Source organism: Aquarana catesbeiana, linkage group LG08 (genome assembly GCF_042186555.1).
Source record: "Aquarana catesbeiana isolate 2022-GZ linkage group LG08, ASM4218655v1, whole genome shotgun sequence".
In the NCBI taxonomy this organism is placed as follows: Eukaryota; Metazoa; Chordata; class Amphibia; order Anura; family Ranidae; genus Aquarana; species Aquarana catesbeiana.
In genome coordinates, this window is record NC_133331.1 from 247883422 (window position 1) to 247908277 (window position 24856).

A 24856-nucleotide genomic window follows, 5' to 3' on the forward strand; every position below is an offset into this window, starting at 1 on the left:
TAAGGATATCGGGGGAACTGCGGAAAAGTGCAGAGAAGGGCAACCAAACTGATAAGAGGCATGGAGGAGCTCAGCTATGAGGAAAGATTAGTGGAACTGAATTAGGTCTCTCTTAAACTGGAGTTCCACCCACTTTTACAACTCTTCAGCATCCCTCACTAAACTGTGCAGTGTAAACGAATTGGATAATTTAAAAAAAATTTTCACAGCACTTACTGTATATCTGCTGTATTCATTTTTCACTTCCGCCTCCCTGGCCGCGGCCCATCGCATCATTTCCTGTTTGCAATGCCTTCTGGGAAGGGGTGGCAACTTCCTCTGACACTGCCGTTGCTATGGAAACCTGACCTGAAACCTATTACACTGCTTGTGCTGCACTGAGCATGTGCGAGATCTGCAAGGATGAGATCCAGGAAGAAATACAGTCTGGCTTCAGATGCCCACACTTAAGATGGCCACGGCCTGCTGTAAGTTTATAAAAAAACTGTAACTTGCCCCTTGCTCGCTCGGTTCCACTCTCTCGACACTCCTCTGCAGCTATTGAATCAGATTGCAATATCTGATGGTTCGGTCATCCAATGCTCCGGGATTAGAACTACAGCTCTGTGCCGTTCTAGTCCAGTTGTGATAGCTCAGAACAAACACCAGGCAGGCTGTATGTAAGTTCAACCAGGAATCTCTTTTATTGCAAAATACAGGCTTTTATACACTCAAAGTGGAGGTGCATACCTCCTGCTCATATTACTCTAACAATACAGCTGTAACCCAGTTAACCTAATTAACATGAGCTAATTAACTAATCCCTTTAGACAGCCTAGATGACTCAGACATGACCGTTAGGCCAGACTGGCCGTCTTGTAGTTCAGAAAATCCAATCAATATTATCATAATCAACATAGACTCTTCTTCACACAATAGCAGAGTTAATTAACACAAATAACAATGGGGATCTAATGACTCTTAGATCCCATAGTAGACTTAATTACAATACACATTTTAGCAGACAATAGACAGACAGGTGTTGGAATTTACATCAGCATCTCCTAACAGTATCTGTCCCAGCATTATGAATCAGCCACTATTCCAATATGGCAAATCCAGGGTCCCCAGAGTCTGTGTGTCCTGGGGGACCAGGACCCGAATCCACAGTAATACCACCTCAAGGGTCCCCAGGCATACAGCTCACAAAGAGCATCGTTCCCCCCCAAATGCAAGGGCCCCCGATCGATCGGCAAGAGGCTAGCATACAGTCCCCTCCAAAAGTCTCTCTCCCGGCTAGGTCTGTCACAATAACAAACTACTGCTATAAACTAACAAAACAGACCTTAGTTTACAGACTAACTTTACTAGAATACATTAAGCTTGTGTATTATAGGGGTATTTTTATTTAAAAAAGTATAATTTTGTCCGGAACACCACTTTAAGGCGAGGAGGAGATTTAGGGGGGATAGGACCAACATGTACAAATGCATGAGGTCCATATAGTGAATGTGGTGTTGTTATTCACATTAAGGTCATCACAGAGGACAAGGGGGCACTCTTTACATCCAGAGGAAAAAAGATTTCATCCCCAAATACGGAAAGGTTTCTTTACAGCAAGAGCTGTGAAAATGTGGAATAGACTCCCTCAAGAGGTGGTTCTGCCTTCTCAGTAGATTGCTTTAAAAAAGGCCTGGATTCTTTCCTAAATGTAATATAATATAACTGGGTACTAACATTTATAAGTAAAGTTGATCCAGGGATTATCCCATTGCCTCCCGAGGGACCAGGAAGGGATTTTTTCCCCTGCTGTAGCAAATTGGAACATGCTTGGCTGGGGTTTTTTGCCTCCATCTGGATCAACTGTGGGTATAGAATTGTGTATATGGGATTGTATGATTTTTATTGGGTGAACTAGATGTAACTATGTATTATGACACTAACAATGAAGAACTGTACTCCTCTATAAGCTTAGGCATCTGTACTCTCCTATACTTAACATTACCCAGGTCTTTACACACGGACTTTGTCGACAAGTTCCTGAGTAAATATCAGTAAATTATTGCACCCGTGTGCAACTGGCCTAACAGAACAAAATCATATATCCAAATATGGCTCAGAGTTTGTTTTTTATAAAGCTCGGATGAAGGCAATCTATAACGCCCCAAAACATGATTGCCAACATTTAATCTACATCAAATCAATTAAAGCACTTTTGAGAACTGCATTCTTGTGCAAAAGAAGTTCTCTGGTTGGAGTGGCACGCTTGCTTTATTTGCATCTCTATTTTATTATAAAATAATAATAATAATAATAATAATAATATAAATAGAGGACATTTATATACAAGATGTTATACACAGTGTTAGGGATGCGCCGAAATTTCGGCCCCCGAAACATATCAGCCAAAAATAGCCTTTTCGACAAAATGGCGAAAAGGAAATCTCGCCGATAACGGCGCCGAAAACGGGGGTGGGGTCCCGTCCCTGGTGCGGCCCATTACGGGGATGTCCTTCTGGTGTGGCGCAGTCCTCTGCTCTCTTTTCTTCTTCCTCCTCCTCCTCCTCTCCCCTCCCTCCCTCCTTGCCGCGATCTCCGTGTGTCACGGAGCTTAACTACACAGACCACAGTAACAATGTCCCGCCTCCTGTGACAGACGGCACACTGATCCAATGGTGGGACATTGAATCAGTGCGACGTGATTACAGGAGGCGGGACATTGTTACTGCGACCCGGGCAATTCAAATGCAGCTCCGTGATACACGGAGATCACCTCTCTGATTCAGGAACTGGCAGGCTACATGACGAGCACAGGTGAGGCTGCATCTTATGGGCACACGTGGGCTGTATGACGGGCACGGGTGAGGCTGCATTGATCTCCGGTACCATGTCTGCAGTCTCTGACCATCTCCTGTACCATGTCTGCAGTCTCTGACCATCTCCTGCATCAGATCTGCTAGAGGCGCACTGCATGGAAATTTTGCTAATACTATTAGCAAGATGTTATATAAAAATGTATACATTTAACCACTTGCCGACCGCCTCACGACGATATACGTAGGCAGAATGGCACGGGCAGGCAGAATCACGTACGTGATCCGCCTCCCGCGGGCGAGGGGTCCGATCGGACCCCCCCCCGGTGCTCGAGGCGGTCGGCATTTCTCCCCCGGCGATCGGAGGTGAGGGGGAGGCCATCCATTCGTGGCCCCCCCTCACGATCACTCCTGGCCAATGAGATCATTCCTCTGCTGCTGTATAGTAAACAGCAGCAGAGGAAGTGATGTCATCTCTCCTCGGCTCGGTATTTTCCGTTCCGGCGCCGAGGAGAGAAGACATCAATGTGAGTGTAACACACACACATACAGTAGAACATAAAGACTGAATTCACCAAGGGAAAATTAAAGATGAATAGTGGCGCTGATCCCCAGGTGGTGGGGAAATGTAGAACACTCCTATACAGCCAGTGAACTGGGTATGGATGTGTACTAGATGATACACTCTAATGAATAAATTACTACTAAATGAGGAAAATAAATATTATTGCCCAAAATTATATATCTGAGCTAATGAACTGCAAACAGAATTAATTAATGTATATATACAAATCACCCTGTGAGAGTGGTACCAGATATATATATCCAAAAAAACTCTATGAATACTGAAAAGAAAAATGCAGCAACCAAAAAATGTGTACTGAATAGTCCCAATAAATCGTGAAACAAAAAATATAGAAAGTCCAAAAGAAAAGTCCAACAGAAGTGAAGGTGACTCCAAAAACTGCTCAGCTGCGTCACAAACCATCCACCACACCTCTGTGACGCGATTCCACTCCCTTCTGAAATTCAAACTCACTAGCTATTAAGGCCTCTCACTCTTGTGTTTGGCCTGACAGAGCCTTTAACCCACTATCATGGGGGTCAGCATGCGAGCATACACATCCACTGCTCCATAGATCAAACGATTTCCTCCTTTACCGGATTTCACAGCGGTTCCCCGCAATCGCGTGACCGGCCGGCTCTCTCTGGCTGACATCATGCTCGCATGCTGACCCCCATGATAGTGGGTTAGAGGCTCTGTCAGGCCAAACACAAGAGTGAGAGGCCTTAATAGCTAGTGAGTTTGAATTTCAGAAGGGAGTGGAATCACGTCACAGAGGTGTGGTGGATGGTTTGTGACGCAGCTGAGCAGTTTTTGGAGTCACCTTCACTTCTGTTGGACTTTTCTTTTGGACTTTCTATATTTTTTGTTTCACGATTTATTGGGACTATTCAGTACACATTTTTTGGTTGCTGCATTTTTCTTTTCAGTATTCATAGAGTTTTTTTGGATATATATATCTGGTACCACTCTCACAGGGTGATTTGTATATATACATTAATTAATTCTGTTTGCAGTTCATTAGCTCAGATATATAATTTTGGGCAATAATATTTATTTTCCTCATTTAGTAGTAATTGATTCATTAGAGTGTATCATCTAGTACACATCCATACCCAGTTCACTGGCTGTATAGGAGTGTTCTACATTTCCCCACCACCTGGGGATCAGCGCCACTATTCATCTTTAATTTTCCCTTGGTGAATTCAGTCTTTATATACTTTTTTATAAAGTGGCAGCTCCGATAGGGTTCTGACATTTGAATTATAGCGCAGAGGTGGAAATACAGGCCTGGGGCGAAGTTTTTTGAACCTGTATACCTTCAGTTTTCATACAGTAGAACATGCCAGGCACAAATTACACCCCCCCCCCCCCCCCGTCACACTGACACCAAGCAGTTTTTTTTTTCTGATTACTGCATTGGTGTCAGTTTGTGACAGTTAGTGTGGTAGGGCAGTTAGTGTTAGCCCCCTTTAGGTCTAGGGTACCCCCCTAACCCCCCCATATAAAGTTTTAACCCCTTGATCACCCCCCCCGTGGCCAGTGTCACTAAGCGATCATTTTTCTGATCGCTGTATTGGTGTCACTGGTGACGCTAGTTAGGGAGGTAAATATATAGGTTCGCCGTCAGAGTTTTATAGCGTCAGGGACCCCCATATACTACCTAATAAAGGTTTTAACCCCTTGATTGCCCCCTAGTTAACCCTTTCACCAGTGATCACCGTATAACTGTTATGGTTGACGCTGGTTAGTTCGTTTATTTTTTATATAGTGTCAGGGCACCCGCCGTTTATTACCGAATAAAGGTTTAGCCCCCTGATTGCCCGGCAGTGATATGCGTCGCCCCTGGCAGCATCAGGTTAGCGGCAGTACCGCTAACACCCACGCACGCAGCATACGCCTCCCTTAGTGGTATAGTATCTGAACGGATCAATATCTGATCCGATCAAATCTATACTAGCGTCCCCAGCAGTTTAGGGTTCCCAAAAATGCAGTGTTAGCGGGATCAGCCCAGATACCTGCTAGCACCTGCATTTTGCCCGGCCCAGCCCAGCCCAGCCCAGCCCAGCTCACCCAAGTGCAGTATCGATCGATCACTGTCACAAAACACTAAACACATAACTGCAGCGTTTGCAGAGTCAGGCCTGATCCCTGCGATTGCTAACAGTTTTTTTTACAGCGTTTTGGTGAACTGGCAAGCACCAGCGGCCTAGTACACCCCAGTCATAGTCAAACCAGCACTGCAGTAACACTTGGTGACGTGGCGAGTCCCATAAGTGCAGTTCAAGATGGTGAGGTGGCAAGCACCAGTAGTGTCCCGCTGCCACCAAGAAGACGACAAACAGGCCCGTCGTGCCCATAGTGCCCTTCTTGCTGCATTTGCCAATCCTAATTGGAAACCCAACGCTTCTGCAGCACCCGTACTTCCCCCATTCACATCCCCAACCAAATGCCGTTCGGCTGCATGAGAGGCATTTTTATGTCCTCCCGAGTACCCCTATCCAACGAACCCCCCAGAAAAGATGTCGTGTCTGCAGCAAGTGCGGATATAGGTGTGACGCCCACTATTATTGTCCCTCCTGTCCTGACAATCCTGGTCTTTGCATTGGTGAATGTTTTGAACGCTACCATTCACTAGTTGAGTATTAGCGTAGGGTACAGCATTGCACAGACTAGGCACACTTTCACAGGGTCTCCCAAGATGCCATCGCATTTTGAGAGACCCGAACCTGGAACCGGTTACAGTTATAAAAGTTAAAGTTACAAAAAAAAAGTGTAAAAGAAAAAAAAAAAAAAAAAAACCCCACAAAAAAAATATATGAAATAAAAAAAAAAAATAGTTGTCGTTTCATTGTTCTCTCTCTATTGTTCTGCTCTTTTTTACTGTATTCTATTCTGCAATGTTTTATTGTTATTATGTTTTATCATGTTTGCTTTTCAGGTATGCAATTTTTTATACTTTACCGTTTATGGTGTTTTATTGTTAACCATTTTTTTGTCTTCAGGTACGCCATTCAAGACTTTGAGTGGTTATACCAGAATGATGCCTGCAGGTTTAGGTATCATCTTTTTTCAGCCAGTGGTCGGCTTTCATGTAAAAGCAATCCTAGTGGCTAATTAGCCTCTAGACTGCTTTTACAAGCAGTGGGAGGGAATGCGCCCCCCCCCCCCCCCCACCGTCTTCCGTGTTTTTCTCTGGCTCTCCTGTCTCAACAGGGAACCTGAGAATGCAGCCGGTGATTCAGCCAGCTGACCATAGAGCTGATCAGAGACCAGAGTGGCTCCAAACATCTCTATGCCCTAAGAAACCGGAAGCTACGAGCATTTCATGACTTAGATTTCGCCGGATGTAAACAGTGCCATTGGGAAATTGGGAAAGCATTTTATCACACCGATCTTGGTGTGGTCAGATGCTTTGAGGGCAGAGGAGAGATCTAGGGTCTAATAGACCCCAATTTTTTCAAAAAAAGAGTACCTGTCACTACCTATTGCTATCATAGGGGATATTTACATTCCCTGAGATAACAATAAAAATGATAAAAAAAAAAATATATATATATGAAAGGAACAGTTTAAAAAGAAGATAAAGAAGCAAAATAATAATAAAGGGGAAAAAAAAAAAAAAAGCACCCCTGTCCCCCCCTGCTCTCACGCTAAGGCGAACGCAAGCGTCGGTATGGCGTCAAATGTAAACCGCAATTGCACCATGCATGTGAGGTATCACCGCGAAGGTCAGATCGAGGGCAGTAATTTTAGCAGTAGACCTCCTTGTAAATCTAAAGTGGTAACCTGTAAAGGCTTTTAAAAATGTATTTATTTTGTTGCCACTGCACGTTTGTGCGCAATTTTTAAGCATGTCATGTTTGGTATCCATGTACTCGGCCTAAGATCATCTTTTTTATTTCATCAAACATTTGGGCAATATAGTGTGTTTTAGTGCATTACAATTGAAAAAAGTGTGTTTTTTTCCCCAAAAAATGCGTTTGAAAAATATCGCTGCGCAAATACAGTGTGAAAAAAAAAAAAAAAAAAAAAAAAAAGAAACACCCACCATTTTAATCTGTAGGGCATTTGCTTTAAAAAATATATAATGTTTGGGGGTTCAAAGTAATTTTATTGTAAAAAAAAATTAATTTTTTCATGTCAACAAAAAGTGTCAGAAAGGGCTTTGTCTTCAAGTGGTTAGAAGAGTGGGTGATGTGTGACATAAGCTTCTAAATGTTGTGCATAAAATGCCAGGACAGTTTAAACCCCCCCAAATTACCCCATTTTGGAAAGTAGACACCCCAAGCTATTTGCTGAGAGGCATGTCGAGTCTATTGAATATTTTATATTGTGACACAAGTTGCGGGAAAAAGACAATTTTTTTTTTTTGCACAAAGTTGTCACTAAATGATATATTGCTCAAACATGCCATGGGAATATGTGAAATTGCACCCCAAAATACATTCTGTTGCTTCTCCTGAGTACGGTGATACCACGTGTGAGACTTTTTGGGAGCCTAGCCGCGTACGGACCCCCGAAAACCAAGCACTGCCTTCAGGCTTTCTAAGGGCGTAAATTTTTTATTTCACTCTTCACTGCCTATCACAGTTTCGGAGGCCCTGGAATGCCCAGGTGGCACAAACCCCCCCCCCCCCCAAATGACCCTATTTTGGAAAGTAGACACCCCAAGCTATTTGCTGAGAGGTATAGTGAGTATTTTGCAGACCTCACTTTTTGTCACAAAGTTTTAAAAATTGAAAAAAGAAAAAAAAAAAACTTTTTTTCTTGTCTTTCTTCAATTTCAAAAACAAATGAGAGCGGGGGGGTTGTGCCACCTGGGCATTCCATGGCCTCCGAAACTGTGATAAGCAGTGAAGAGTGAAATAAAAAATTTACACCCTTAGAAATCCTGAAGGCGGTGATTGGTTTTCAGGGCCCCGTACGCGGCTAGGCTCCCAAAAAGTCCCACACATGTGGTATCCCCATACTCAGGAGAAGCAGCTAAATGTATTTTGGGGGGCAATTCCACATATGCCCATGGCTTGTGTGAGTAATATATCATTTAGTGACAACTTGTGCAAAAAAAAATTAATTAAAAAAAAAAATTGTCACTTTCCCGCAACTTGTGTCAAAATATAAAATATTCCATGGACTCAACATGCCTCTCAGCAAATAGCTTGGGGTGTCTACTTTCCAAAATGGGGTCATTTGGGGGGGGGGGGGGGTTTGTGCCATCTGGGCATTTTATGGCCTTCAAAACTGTGATAGGTAGTGAGGAGCGAAATCAAAAATTTACACCCTTGGAAATCCTGAAGGCAGCGATTTGTTTTCGGGGCCCCGTACGCGGCTAGGCTCCCAAAAAGTCTCACACATGTGGTATCCCCGTACTCAGGAGAAGCAGCTGAATGTATTTTGGGGTGCAATTCCACATATGCCCATGGCCTGTGTGAGCAATATATCATTTAGCGACAATTTTTTGTAAATTTTTTTTTTTGTCATTATTCAATCACTTGGGACAAAAAAAATAAAATAATATTCAATGGGCTCAACATGCCTCTCAGCAATTTCCTTGGGGTGTCTACTTTCCAAAATGGGGTCATTGGGGCGAGGGGGGGGGGGGTTATACTTCCCTGCCATTTTAGCACATGACATAGGCAGTCATAAACTAAAAGCTGTGTAAATTCCAGAAAATGTACCCTAGTTTGTAGACGCTATAACTTTTGCGCAAACCAATAAATATACGCTTATTGAAATTTTTTTTACCAAAGACATGTGGCCGAATACATTTTGGCCTAAATGTATGACTAAAATTGAGTTTACTGGATTTTTTTTATAACAAAAAGTAGAAAATATCATTTTTTTTCAAAATTTTTTCCGTTTAAAAAAAAATAAAAACCGCAGAGGTGATCAAATACCATCAAAAGAAAGCTCTATTTGTGGGAAGAAAAGGACACAAATTTAGTTTGGGTACAGCATTGCATGACCGCGCAATTAGCAGTTAAAGCGACGCAGTGCCAAATTGTAAAAAGTGCTCTGGTCAGGAAGGGGGTAAATCCTTCCGGGGCTGAAGTGGTTAAAATATATAAAAATTTTTTTAGAACAGTCATTTTCGGTATTGGTTTCGGCACCAAAAAAACCCATTCGGTGCACCCCTATACAGTGGTCCCATAAAAGAATGAGTTTAAACATCAGTCTCTCTGAAACTTCGTGATGGGATGCTTTAAAAAAAAAAAAAAAAAAAAAAGCAGCCAGTCCTGTTTCAAGAGCCTGACGACATTTTTAATTGGTGTGAAGTACATTATGCATTTTTTTATTTTTGCACCAAATGTGAACGTGGCAAAGTCAATGGCTAATGGAGCCTTTCATGCTATTTTAATCATATCAGCAACTAAGCAGCAGTTTCCACAATCTGAAATGCAGGCAGATTTTACTCGGTTACTTACATGCGGTAATAACTATAGGATCTTCTTCCTGCTTAATGTGTGTGTCTCCCTCCTGCTTAATATTCACAATGCACGGATCTTCAATCTGAGCACAAATAAAACAAAAAAAAAGTAATATTAAACTGTATTTTTTCTATACATACAGTATCTCTCAAAAGTCAATACACCCCTAACATTTTTGCAAATATTTTATTATATCTTTTCATGTGACAACACTGAAGAAATTACACTTTGCTACAATGTAAAGTAGTGAGTGTACAGCTTGTATAACAGTGTAAATTTGCTGCCCCCTCAAAAGAACTCAACACCGCCATTAATGTCTAAACCGCTGGCAACAAAAGTGAGTACACCCCCAAGTGAAAATGTCGAAATTGGGCCCAATTAGCCATATTTCATCCCCGGTGTCATGTGACTCGTTCGTGTTACAAGGTCTCATTGGGGTGTGAATGGGGAGCAGGTATGTTAAATTTGGTGCGATCACTTTCACGCTCTCATACTGGTCACTGGAAGTTCAACATGCCTCATGGCAAAGATCTCTGAGGATCTGAAAAAAAGAATTGTTGCTCTACATAAAGATGGCCCAGGCTATAAGAAGATTGCCAAGACCCTGAAACTGAGCAGCAGAACGGTGGCCAAGACCATACAGCGGTTTAACAGGACAGGTTTTCCACTCAGAACAGGCCTCACCACGTTCGACCAAACGAGTGCACGTGCTCTCCAGAGGTTGCCTTTGGGAAATAGACGTATGAGTGCTGCCAGCATTGCTGCAGAGGATGAAGGGGTGGGGGTCAGTGCTCAGACCATATGCCGCACAGTGCATCAAATTGGTCTGTGTGGCTGTTGTCCCAAAAGGAAGCCTCTTATAAAGATGATGCATAAGAAAGCGCACAAACAGCTTGCTGAAGACAAGCAGACTAAGGGCATAGACTACTGGAACCATGCCCTGCGGTCTGACGAGACCAAGATAAACTTATTTAGTTCAGATGGCGTCAAGCGTGTGTGGTGGCAACCAGGTGAGGAGTACAAAGACAAGTGTTTCTTGCTTACAGGCATGGTCAAGCATGGTGGTGGGAGTGTCATGGTCTGGGGCTGCATGAGTGCTGCTGACACTGGGGGGGAGGCTACAGTTCATTAAGGGAACCATTAATGCCAACATGTATTGTGAAATACTGAAGCAGAGCATGATCCCCTCCCTTCAGAGACTGGGCCGCAGGGCAGTATTCCAACATTATGACGACCCCAAACACACCTCCAAGACGACCACTGTCTTGCTAAAGAAGCTAAGGGTAAAGGTGATGGACTGACCAAGCATGTCTCCAGACCTAAACCCTATTTAGCATCTGCGGGGCATCCTCAAAGGAAAGTGGAGGAGCTCAAGGTCTCTAACATCCACCAACTCTGTGATGTCGTCATGGAGAAGTGCAAGAGGACCCCAGCGGCAACCTGGGAAGCTCTGGTGAACTCCATGCCCAAGAGGGTTAAGGCAGTGCTGGAAAATAATGGTGGCCACACAAAATATTGACACTTTGGGCCCAATTTGGACATTTTCACATAGGGGTGTACTCACTTTTGTTGGCAGCGGTTTAGACATTAACCCCTTTGATAAAATCGGAAAGATGAAATCGATCAGGGAACAATCTCATGGCGTATTGAATAGAGCTACATATACTGCGCTCTAATGTCCAGCATAGTCTTTGGGAAGGATTTGCACTGAGTGGCTCACTTGTTCACAGTGTCTCCCGCACGGCTTTTTGGCATTTCCGATCCATTTCCGTTCCTTTGGCTGAACACTGTCAGCTTGGAAACCTGACACCAAGTCACTGGATGAGAGGATATTGACGGCAGTTATGTGAAACAGGAAGGCTTTTTTTTTACACAACTTGGACAACACACATCTTTAATAAAACCTTTGGAAAATAGTACTACTACTGTGGAGCCTATCTTTTTTTCCTTATATAAGCTGATGATGTGGATTTCCAAGCCGGCCCAGCAGTTAATCAGTTGGAGATCGTGAATGCTTATTATCTGCAACTTTGTGGTGAGTTTGAACCCCAGAGGGGCGTGTGGAGCACGGGTTTGAATACGGTGACTGGTGCACTTTCCAGCCATCTCCACTTCTTTATTCACTTATGAAGCTAGCCACGAACTTTACCTTCACGTTTATCCACTTGTCAGATCTGCGATTTAATGTTTAGCGACTTTATGTGCATTTACCCTATATGCAATTGTGTCAATTCTCAGCAATTTGACAGGAGCGCCGCTTTAATATTATGTGTCTTTTCACATTTGTTTGTTTAATGTGACTGTTGTATCTCATATTCATTAATGGTTGTGTGTTGAGTTATTTTGAAGGGACAGCAAATTTACACTGTTATACACTCACTACTTTACATTGTAGCAAAGTGTTATTTCTTCAGTGTTGTCAAAGGAAAAGATAATAAAATATTTTCAAAAATGTGAGGGGTGTACTCATTTTTGTGGGATACTGTACATTGATATTCTTTATTTTTTTAAAAAAACATATTCACAAGGAATAGACAAAATGTTCAAGCAACACAGTAGACAAATTAGTCAGGTCAAATACATTAAGACCTTTACAAATTGTACTCATAGATATTCCAGTTCGCAAACAGATGAGGTTCATAAAGTGCATTCCAGTGCTTGAATTTTAAACAACTAGATAAGAAAGGGGTCAGCAAGTGTAAATAAGGATATAGGGGTCTAAACTGTAAGGGAAAGGGAGGGGGTGAAGGAGTCCAGAAAATCACTTGATGCTACTTGGGAAGATGTTTGGGCAGATAAACAAGGGTTCTTCACCTCCAGCCCCTGACCACAATGCACCTGTTGCAATCAGGCCTGCACCAGTAACAGAGCATTACGAGAGTTGTGGAGGGACATTGTAAAGAAAAGCTTCATACTTGGTAGGGGTTGTAAAATTGATCAGCGAGAACTAGGTCTTCCAGAATTCATGAGTTTTGTTGTACGAGGAAGTTAGATCCTTCACGTAGCAGATTTTGTTAATTTTGATTAGCCAGATCGAGAGAAAGGTATGTATCTTCTGGCCGTGTTGATCACAAGGGTGGACAGCTTTCATGTGTTTTTCTTGGTATAACATTGTAAGGAATAAGAAAAATGGTTTATGAACACTGCATTACCAGAATAGGTGGAGTATGTCACCCTTTATTTGATCACATCTCCAAAAAGTGTAATATTCTGTACCAGCGGGTGAGGAGTTTGAAGCCAGACTCTTAGTACCTAATACATATGGAGGTTTTTAGGTGTATGAAATAAAATCTGATCTCTTTGCTCCACCGACTGTTGTATTTTTAGGTCTCTTTCTCACATGGAAAAGTGTGTATGGTGTATAATCAGGTGGTGGGAAATTGATCAGCAAGTGCATTAGAGAGTCTGTATACCCAAGTGTTTTTATTGAAGCCAAATGTCATTAGGGGATGTCAAGGGTCGTTGGCATACCGCCCAGGTTGTTCCAATGGTGGGTTAAGCTTTGAGCTCAAGCAGGATGTTGCAAGGGCATCATGGTACGATCGAGAGAGGGATGCTTGTCATTTCCTGTTCAATTGTAACTCATTGTTTTATGGGGCCATGTCAGCACCGGTCTATAATTCTGGTCATGCAACAGGCTGTTTGGTACTGAAAAATGTCAGGTAGAGCAATGCAATCACAGAACAGCACTTAGGCCTTGCAGTTTTATGGGCCCATATGAATTTTAGAAATGTGCTTTTGACTGAATTCAGGAAGGAGTTTGGGATGTGGATAGGGAGGGACAATAATAGATGACGTTATGCCTTGTTTCCACTGAGCGGATGGGTTCGGGTCGGTACAGTTTGAATGGCCTAGAATGGTCCGGTCTATTCTGGTGAGCGTTTCCACTGCAAGTGGGACCACAAGGGGCCATACAGGGTTTAGAGAAAATGCCTCAGCATAGCACAGCAGAGGGTTCTCTGTCAGCCAATCAGTGGAATGTATCGTAGCTCCGCCCTAACCGAACCGTTCCATTTTCTATGGCCCCACATCTGAAGCAGGACCCTGAATGGAACGGTTCGGTTGTATGGGCCACTTTCATAATGGAAACACCCAAAATAGCGTACCGTACCGAACCGAACCGATCAGTGGAAACGAGGCATTAGAGTAGTATAATTATTTTCATGATAATGCATCTCCTGAACCTGAAAAAAAGGCCTGAGCATTGATTAAAGTGTTACTAAACCCAGAACCCTGCATTTACTACATCTGGTCTCCCACAATACACAGAACATGGAAATGCAATTATTTTAGTAAATAAAAACTACTAAATGCATTTTCTCATCAGCAGTTAGAGCGGTCTTGTGACTTCTAGCACTGTTCAGCCAAGCATACAGCACTGCGTCGCTTTAACTGACAACTGCACGGTTGTGCAACGTTTTGCACCCAAACAAAATTAATGCACTTTTTTTCCCCACAAATAGAGCTTTCTTTTGCGCTATAAACAAAAAGAGCAACGATTTTGAAAAAAAAAAAAAAAAAGAACAAATATTTTTTACTATAATAAATATCCCCAAAAAATATAAAAAAACAAAATTTCTTTCTCAGTTTAGGCCGATATGTATTCTTTTACATTTTTTTTTTTTTTTTCCAAAAAATATCGCAATAAGCATATATTGATTGTTTTGCGCAAAAGTTATAGCATCTACAAAATAGGGGATAGATTTATGGCATTTTTATTATTATTTTTTTTTTAATTAGTAATGGCGGCGATCTGCGATTTTTATCATGACTGCTATGGCGGACATTTTGACACTATTTTGGGACCATAGTCATTTATACAGCGATCAGTGCTATAAAAATGCACTGATTACTGTGTAAATGACACTAGCAGGGAAGGGGTTAAGCACTAGGGGGCGATCAAGGGGTTAAGTGTGTCCGAGGGAGTGATTCTAAATGTGGGGGGGTGGTCTCACTAGAACATGACAGAGATCACTGCTCCCCGATGACAGGGAGCAGTAGATCTCTGTCATGTTGCTAGGCAGAACAGGGAAATGCCTCGTTTACATAGGCATCTCCCTTTTCTGCTGCTCCGTGACACAATCGCGGGCCCCCGGCGGACAGAGTCCGCAGGAGCGGTCACAAGTACACGGCAGTGCGTCCACAATGCCGCAATTTAAAAGGGACGTACCTGTACGCTAATATGCCCAGCCATGCCATTGTGCCGACGTACATCGTCGTGCACTGGTCGGCAAGGGGTTAAACCTTGTAGGAGGAGTTTTCTGATTGCCCTCCGAGACTGCAAGACCTCTGACTCTATCTGGACAGTGCTTATTGGCCCTGTGCTGATCATATGCACTCTCCCAAGAATTAAAAAACTCTCTAGCAATACACACCAAACTGAGCATGTGCAGCCTGACACTGTGTTATCAGGAAACAGTGGAAGGAGGGGCGCATCTGTGCATACAGGATCAAAATAACCTTTTTACACAATGCAGAGGATTAACCCCTTATGTTCCATAGTGAGTATAACAAGCATATACAGTACAGACTGATTTTACTGTTGTAGGTTTAGTAACACTTAACCACTCCCCACCCGTGCTATAGCCAAAAGACAGCTACAGCGCGGGGCTTAATTGCTGGGAGGGCATCCATGGACGTCCTCCTGCTTACCTGTTCCCCACGCGCAGACGCGCATCAGGGAAAATCTGTGTTGGTCGTGTCCCTTGGACACAGCCAATCACAGTATGTGGTAAATGGCCAATCACAGCGGCCATTTACCCCACGATCGGCGTGTCCAACGAGAGATGATCTCAAATGCGTTCTGGTGAGGAGGCAGTGCCATCCACAAGCACCGCAGTGCCATCCACCAGCACCGCAGTGCCTCAGCAAGAAAGGCCAAGTACCAGTGGGGTGTCACCTCAGTCCCAAAGGGTTAAGTCCCATGTCAGCCTTCCCCATTCCCTTCAGAACCCCTTGTGGCTTCCTCCTAATTCAGGAGAAGCTAACATTCTCCCTTTCACAGCCCAGTCAGGAGTCAAGGTGGACACAGAAAATCCCCCCCCCCGATAGATTTTTTTTCCACTTAATTTTGACTGAGGACATGCTAGCATCAACTGTGGCCCAGTGCAACCTGTATGCACAACAATTCATAGCAAGTAACCCAACGTCCTATTATGCCCGTCCCTACGAGTGGAGAGCCCTAACAGTGGAGGAGTTTAAGATTTTTTTGGGCCTCACATTCTGTATGAGACTAACCAAAAAAAATGAATTACGTTTATATTGGTCAACCCTCCCCATCCACCACATCCACCACATGCCCATGTTTTCCTCAGTAATGCCCAGGACCAGATATCTCATTATGAGGTTCCTACACTATAATGATAATACCCAGTGCTCTCCCCGAAATGACCCAAATTATGATAATCTTTATAAAATTCGGCCACTACTAAATAATTTTTCTGAAATCTTCCCCCAGTTGTTTACCCAAGACCAACATATATGTGTGGATGAGTCCCTTATCAAATTTACTGGCAGGCTGGGCTTCAAGCAATTTATTCCCACCAAAAGGGCCTGCTACGGAGTGAAGCTGTATAAATTGTGTGACCGAGCCGCAGGGTATACATATGCCTTCACGGTATACGAAGGGTAGGACACCCAGCTGCATCCCCTTAATTGCCAGACTACATGGGATCAAGCGGGAAAGTCGTTGGAGTGTGCCATTAAAAATATTGAAAGAATGCAGAGTTAACTATTTACTTTAAAGTAGTTAAGCCCCTTCTTTAAAATGGTCCTATCTCCTCTGTATTATAACAAAAAGTTCGCAGACACAGAGAGGAGGGGGAAGAGTAGGGGGTAAGGAGACAGAGAGCAGGGCTGCGTATGACAGCACGTACCGACTCCGGTGTCAGAGCTCAGCAGCCCCGATATAGATCAGAGTCAGCATAGAGGGGGAGGGTAGAAACTGGCAGGATCAGACAGGTATTACAGATGATACAGGGGGCCAAATGACACAGCACAAGCACTGTGCTGTATAACATGCTTTAAGAGAACAGGATCTGTTTTTTTCTTTTTGGGAGGGGTTAACAAACACTTTAATTTGGGCAGTGGTATGCATGCATGCATGCATGCATGTAGATAGCATTTTTCACACCTAAGGCTACTTTCACACTGGGGCGTGGGGGAATGTTGGTGGTAAAGCGCCGCTAGTTTTAGCAGCGCTTTACCGCTGTTATAGTGGCGCTTTCAGGCCACTTTTAAACCCCCCCCCCCCACTAGCGGCTGAATAAAGGATTAAAAGCGTCCGCAAAGTGCCTCTGCCCATTGATTTCAATGGCAGGGGCAGATTAGGAGCGGTTTATACACTGCTCCCGCACCGCCCCAAAGATTCTGCTTGTAGGAATTTTACTGTCCTGCAAGCGCACCGCCCCAGTGTTAAGGCACTTGGGATAGTTTTGGACCAAGCCACGTGGATAACGTCTAGGACTCTGATGTTGTCTCAAGCTTCTCTTAAAGGAATGTCATAAGTTAAAACAATTTTGGTGAACAGTTCAGTAAGTTCTCTCATAAAATCCATCAGCACCAGGGAATCCTGCCAGTTGGCAGTGCCAAGGTTCGGTAGGGATCTACACTACGCTACCAAAAGTATTGGGACACCTGCCTTTACACGCACATGAATTTTAATGGCATCTCAGTCTTAGTTCGTAGGGTTCAATGTTGCGTTGGCCCACCCTTTGCAGCTATGACAGCTTCAACTCTTCTGAGAAGCCTGTGCACAATGTTTAGGAGTGTGTCTAAAGGGATGTTTGACCATTCTTCCAGAAGCGCATTTGTGAGGACAGGCACTGATGTGAATGAGAAGGCCTGGCTCGCAGTCCCCACTCTAATTCATCCCAAAGGTGGTCTATCGGGTTGAGGTCAGGACTTTGTGCAGGCCAGTCAAGTTCCTCCACCCCAAACTCGCTCATTCATGTCTTTATGAACCTTGCTTTGTGCACTGGTGCGCAGTCATGTTGGAACAGGAAGGGGCCAACCCCAAACTTTTCCCGCAAAGTTAAGAGCATGAAATGTCTCGGTATGCTTACGCCTTAAGGAGTTCCCTTCACTGGAACTAAGGGGCCAGGCCCAACACCTAAAAAAGAACCCCACAGCATAATTCCCCCTCCACCAAACGATTTGGACCAGTGCACAAAGCAAAGTCCATAAAGACATGAATGAGTGAGTCTAGGGTGGAGGAACTTGACTGGCCTGCAGTCCTGACCTCAACCAGATAGAACACCTTTGGGACAAATTAGAGCGGAGACAGCAAACCAGGCCTTCTCGTCCACATCAGTGCCTGACCTCACAAATGTGCTTCTGGAAGAATGGTCAAACATTCTCATAGACGCACTTCTAAAACTTGTGGACAGTCTTCCCAGAAGAGTTGAAGCTGTTATAGCTGCAAAGGGTGAGCCAACTCATTATATTGGACCCTACGGACTAAGACTGGGATGCAATTTAAGTTCATGTGCGTGTAAGGGCAGGCGTCCCAATACCTTTGGTAATATAGTGCAAGTCCAATGTGAGGAGTGCATGGACAATAATGATATAAAGCCTATTGTAGTGTCATGTACTCTGGGAAGATAGTAATGTTTGGGCAGAGGTGCACTTTGATTTAGGAAATAATGGTATCATTTAAACTTCAAACATTCTACATTGATGGCTAACATGGTACAAGACTTTACTACTGCTCCAAAAGCAGAATACAGTGGAACCTCGGATTACGAGCATAATCCGTTCCAGGAGTATCCTCGTAATCCAAAGTACTTGTATATCAAAGCGAGTTTTCCCATTAAAGTCAATGGAAACAAAAATAATTTGTTCCGCATTGACTTCAATGAGATGCAATACTGCATGCGGCCAGAGGTGGGGGGGGGGAGCCAGAGAGCCTCGGAAATGGCCCGAGGACACTTCGGCAGACCTCGCCAAACCTCGGAAAGACTTCCTACCCGAAATTTGCAGAGGTTAGCCGAAGTGCCCTTGGGCCTTTCCGTGCATTTCCGAATGGCGCCGCTCCGGCGCCCCCCCCCCCCCCCCCCACCTCAGGCCAAAAGTAGTACTGCACACCGCTTTGGCCTGAATCATGCTCGTTTTGCGAGACAACACTCGCAAACCGAGTTACGGTTTTTAAAAATACAGTGCTCGTATTGCGAAACGCTCGTTAACCGCGTTACTCGCAATCCGAGATTCCACTGTACTCTATACAAACTGCATATCCCATTCAATATTTATTCCCATTGAAAATATAATTTATTTACCGACAAAACAGGACACGATTAGGGAGTCTCCAAAAGTGAATACTTTTGAGGAGTTCAATAAAAAGTACCCTCAACACTTTTCTGGTGCCTTTAAAATGGCCTGTGCCAGATTCAAAAATCCCTAACATGCATTTTGTAATATTTTCCAACACATGCGGCAGAGATTTAGGTAGTGCTTACAAAGTTGTGCTATCATTTTACCAAGTTCAAAAATATCTACCTCCAGTTTGTAGATAACAAAACTGGAGGTATCCAAGACCTACTTTTAGCTGGTGCACAGGGACAGGCAGATTGCCTGTCCATGTACGCAGTGAAGAAGAGCTGAATATTTGCAGTTGTTATCCTCTACCTCTCCCTGGTTGTAAAGGACGCTGTTGGCTTCACAGTCGACAGTGTTCTAGAATCCAGTGCCGCTGCAGTGAGCACAGCCTGATTGGGAAGCAGACACACCTGTTCCCCATCAGGTCGACTCTCTCCTTGTAACTGACAGCAGGCAGTGGGCAGATAACAGGCTGTTTATTGGCTAGGAATCGACCCACTGCCTGCTGTCAATCATAAGGACAGCGGACTTGATGGGAATTCGTGTCTGTGGATCTCTATTAGGCTCTGCTCTTCCACTACAAAACTTCCACTGCTGCACTGCTACTGAGAGCAGAAGCATCGAGTAAGAAGCACAGTTGCACTGAGGCTGGAGTGTCCATATAAAAACACTCCGTCCTCAGTGCACCTCCACATTCAGTGTGTCTCCCAGATTCATGTACTCGTCTACTATATGTAGATGAATATCACAATCCTAAAAGAGTGTCTTAGATACTGTTTAGGAATTCCTGTTAGCGTGTTTATTGTTGAAAGCACTACTCTACGGCTTACTCCTATAAATAGCCATCAATTGAGACACCACAGGAGAGGCACCTGCAAAGATATATGATTTTTTTATCTTTGTATCAATAAATTTTGTATTTTTGTAATCTTGGATGTATTTTTTGTTTTGTTCTAAATTGCTGTACCTTAAAGCGCCTTGAACAAGTATGCCTTACCACTGTATGAATCTATGACAGCAGTCTAGAATAAGTGAGTGTCTCTTTACCCCTATGATTAAATATATGAGATTTATGTGGACACTTGCATCAAATGATACCATCACAAGGAGCTTCAAAATAACTTGAAGAGTGGCTATCCTTGGCACTAGGACAACTGATGTGGCCACTACAAGATTACTTGTGTGTCTGATGATTGCCTTTTTTAGCCTTGGAAACTACAATGGAGTTGCCCAGGACAAGCAAAACAGCCCTTCTAAAGGGCTTATTTATATATTTACAAGAGATACAGTGGAACCTCGGATTACGAGCATAATCCGTTCCAGGAGTATGCTCATAATCCAAAGTACTCGCATATCAAAACGAGTTTTCCCATTGAAGTCAATGGAAACGAAAATAATTTGTTCCGCATTGACTTCAATGGGATGCAATACAGCATGCGGCCAGAGACGGGGGGGCCGGAGAGCCTTGGAAAAGGCCCGAGCACACTTCGGCTGACCTCGGCAAACCTCGGAAAGAATTCTTACCCGAGATATGCCGAGGTCAGCCGGCTCGGCTGCGATCGTCGACGTTCGGCTCTGCTCGTCTCCGGCGCCCCCACCTCAGGCCAAAGGCGGTACTGCACACCGCTTTTGGCCTGAATCGTGCTCGTTTTGCGAGACAACACTCGCAAACCGAGTTACGATTTTAAAAAATACAGTGCTCGTTTTGTGAAATGTGATGGATCAGCCTTATAGAGAGGTGACATGGGTATAAGGGAGTTTAATGGGTATTTCTGTCCTTGGTTTTTAACGTTTAGGCTCGGTTCGCACCAGTGTGCTGTGCGACCTCATATCTGATTCACACCGCACTGCAGTGCAAATCCCATGAGATGTCTGTGCGATGCATATTCAGCCATACAGATTGCATGGCTGAATTCGCATCGCATTTGGACCAGTAGTTCAGGATCCTGTTCACACCCATGCGATCCGATTCATGTCCAAACTGACAGTTTGCACTGCAATATGTGAACCAATCTGGGGGTGTCATTAACTTTGTTTTGACACCCGCAGCCGTTCGCATATGGCAGTGTGAACTGCCTGCAAGTCAGGTGCAATGCGGGAACCCGTGCTGGATTCGCACAGGTTCTCGCATTGCACCAGTGTGAACCGAGCCTTAAAGCTGATCTCCAGCTTTTAGTAAACTATAAAATAGTCTTCACTATATGTAGCATCAGCTGTAAACAGTGCTGTGTTCTGGCAGCGCAAAGGAACCTTCCCTTCCCACTCCCATAACAAAAAAAAGTTGGTCTAAGAACAGCTCAGCCACTCACCGGGAGCTTTCATTTTTCTGAATGAATACAAAATTTCCTCTGATTGGCTGAGGTACAGATCAGAGGTAGCTTTGTAATTATTCAGAAAAATAGGATTTTTATAACAGCTTACCTGTAAAATCCTTTTCTTGGAGTACATGACAGGACACAGAGCCATAGTAGTAACTATATGGGTTATATAGGCCACCTTTAGGTGATGGACACTGGCACACCCTAGACAGGGAGTTTACTCCCTATATAACCCCTCCCCTTATCGGGAGTACCTCAGTTTTTGTAGCAAAGCAATACACATGTATACCAGAAAGAGGGGAGGGACCTCTGTGTCCCGTGATGTATTCCAAGAAAAAGGATTTTTACAACGGCTTGCCTGTAAAATCCATTTTCTTTATCGTACATCACGGGACACAGAGCCATAGTAGTAACTATATGGGATGTCCCAGAGCAATGTTATCTGAGGGGAGGGAGACACAAACCAAAGTAGGGTGTCATCAGACTTGAGGACCTATACTGCTGCCTGCTGCACACTGCACCCAAAGGCGATATCCTCCTGTCTTTTTACATCCACCTGATACAATCAGATGGATGTATGGACTGAAGACCAAGTTGCGGCCTTGCAGATTTGAGCCATGGAGGCTTGGTGATGCACTGCCAATGAAGCACTAACAGCCCTGGTGGAGTGCGCTTTAATTTGAAAAGGTGGAATTTTCCCTTTCAAACCATAAGCCTGAACAATCACTTGCCGAATCCACTTAGAGATAGTGAATTTCGATGCCGCCTGTCCTTTTCTAGGACCTTCAGGCTAAATAAACAAAAACATCCATTTTCCAAATCTGAGCAGTCGCATTCAAGTAGACTTTTAACCTTTTAGACCGGGCATTCTGCCAAGATTTTAACAACATTGTAACTCTTCTGTCTTAGATCTAAAGGGATAAAACTTCTGTGTGAATATGCAGGAAGTTTAACCACTTAAAGTGGAGTTCCAACCCAAAAAAAAAAAAAAAAAAAATTAATGCGTTTAAAAAAAAATTAAAAAAAAAACATTTGGAGAAAAAATTTTTTTTACTCACCTCTAAATGCCTGTTGCTAGGGGGTCCCTCGCTGTCTGCCTCCTTCGGTGCCTGGGCTCCTGACGTCACTTCCCTCGGCGCAGGAAGGGAGATCGCCTCTCTCCCCTCCCTCTTGTCAATCATCTGGGACACGTGGACGGTCCCAGATGATTGCGGGGCCAGTGACAGCGTACAGTGCGGCTCGCGCATGCGCAAAGGGGGTGCCCGGCTGTGAAGCCACAGCCGGGCGCCCACAGTTAGAATGCCGGCGCCGCCGAGTGGAGGGGGGGGGGCGAGCAGGGCTTTGATCCCCTGCATCGCTGGACCCTGGCACAGGTAAGTGTCCAATTAAAAGTCAGCAGCTGCAGTATTTGTAGCTGCTGACTTTTAATTTTTTTATTTTTTTTTAAATGGGAACCCCACTTTAAAGTCTAAACCTTTTTTTGACACTTGTTTCTTACAGTTAAAATCAGATTTTTTTGCTAGAAAATTACTTGGAACCCCCAAACATTATATATATTTTTTTAGCAGAGACCCTAGAGAATAAAATGGGGATTGTTGCAATATTTTATGTCACTCTGTATTTGCACAGTGGTCTTTCAATCGCAATTTTTTGGGAAAAATACACTTCAATGAATAAAAAAAAAAAAAAAAAACGAAACAGTAAAGTTAGCCCAATTGTTTTGTTTAATGTGAAAGATGATGTTACGCCGTGAGAATTGTGGGAGAATCGTGATCTATCTATATGCAATTCTCATTTTAGCCAGAATCGTGCAGCTCTACCGGAAAGGCCCTCAATGCTTAAGGAGGCTTTAGTGAACCCAAACAAGAAGTGGGCTTTTCAGCCGACTCAGTTAAGAGTAGCTTAAATGTGGAGCAGACCATTTCAGTAAGAGATTGCACCAGCAATTTTTCAGATTGTGAAGCTATAGCAGGTTCATCCACAGTTGAGTCGACCCCTCGGAAGAGGAGCCATCAGCCTCTTCATGATCCCCTGAGTGGGATTCATCTTCTCCCTCTGTTCAAGGGTCCAGGGTGGTAGAGGGGGGCCTAACGCGCTTCGTCCCATTCTGCGAAGACGCGATTAAAGCCGTTAACCTTTCTTCCAATCCCATCATAGCTGAGGAGAGAACATCCTTAGTATAAAAGACAGGGGCTGAAATGTTGGAAACAGTGGCAACACTTGCTGAACCCGATGGCTCACTCTGACCGCCCCCACTTCCTTCAGGGGAGGATGGTGCTGCAGAAGGTCCTCAGAGCCCGAGGGTAACACCTTTGTGCTCTTTTTTGGGGTGCTTGCACCCACCCTTCTGCCAACCATAGTGCCAAACACAAACACATGTACTAAAAAACTGCACCCACTGCTGAGCAAATAGTCTAGCAACTGCCGCTGCTATTAATCCTCAGCCTGATGCTTAAGTAAACGCGCCTGGGGAATGCCTGTGTCACCAAACTCACATGCCCCCATCTGCTCTGCGTCCCTCCGTTAGGCAAATGCAGCTTGCAAACATTGCATTTATAGCCAACACAGTCCTGCATGTGAACGTTGAAGCCCACCGATGCCACGCTAAGCCATGCCCCCCCTCCTTTCGTCTTCTGCCCCCCCCACTCTTTTTAAAAGAGATTGTTTCCCACACAATCGGCCTTCGATTGACCGGATCGGCATGGGGGGGGGGGTGGAGTGGAGAGCCACACTCACATGCGAATCCGAGGGGAGGACAGAGAAAGAAAAAAAGAACAAAACAGCAGTGTAAGAGGGAGCGGCATACCGCCGACCGTTCCCGGGTCCCTCTACCTCCTGGAGAGGGGAGCCCTGGTGGGGGATGTATTCTGAATAAAAAAAAAAAAAAACTAACAGAGGCTTGGGAATGGAGGAAGCCTGCAGCTTCTGCTGACACAGAATGAGATCTGACATGCATGGAACAGCTACGTGCTCTTGACAGCCCCCGGTGGCAACTTTAGGCATGACAACGTTTACTTAAAGGAGAAAACCCGTAAGAACTTAAAAATTCTTTAGGAATCTCCACTTACCTTATCCTGCCGCAGGGTTCTGGGTAAACAAAATAGACTCCATCTTCACCCCTCACGGCGGGCTCCGTTGGAAAACCAAGGACTGGGGCCCCTTTTTATTGGGGGTTCCACACACTTGGACCCGTATAGCATCCCGCCAGGAAGCTATATGGCTGAAAAAACCAAAGCACTGGATCCCGGGGTCCAGCTCTCTAAAAAGAGAAGAGTTACAGGCTAAACCTCATTTCTTTTGACACAAGGCTCGGGTACCATTCAATTTGGCCTAAAAAGACACTTTGAATGGATCCGGCTGCATAGCTTTCCCCAGCAAAGATTACTCAAGCGGAGCTCAGCACAGCACATCTTTACTCGTGACCAACACCTTAGA

General features: G+C 44.2%; 1 protein-coding gene across 1 annotated transcript in view; it reads right to left on the reverse strand.

Moving 5' to 3' along the window:
- The window catches only part of LOC141106311 (uncharacterized), a 225141-nt gene that overhangs the window by 158534 nt on the left and 41751 nt on the right, over positions 1 to 24856 (reverse strand). Inside the window, exon 3 of the mRNA XM_073596983.1 lies at positions 9786 to 9870. Coding sequence (XP_073453084.1) covers positions 9786 to 9870 — 85 coding nt within the window. The remainder of the gene's footprint in view (positions 1 to 9785; positions 9871 to 24856) is intronic.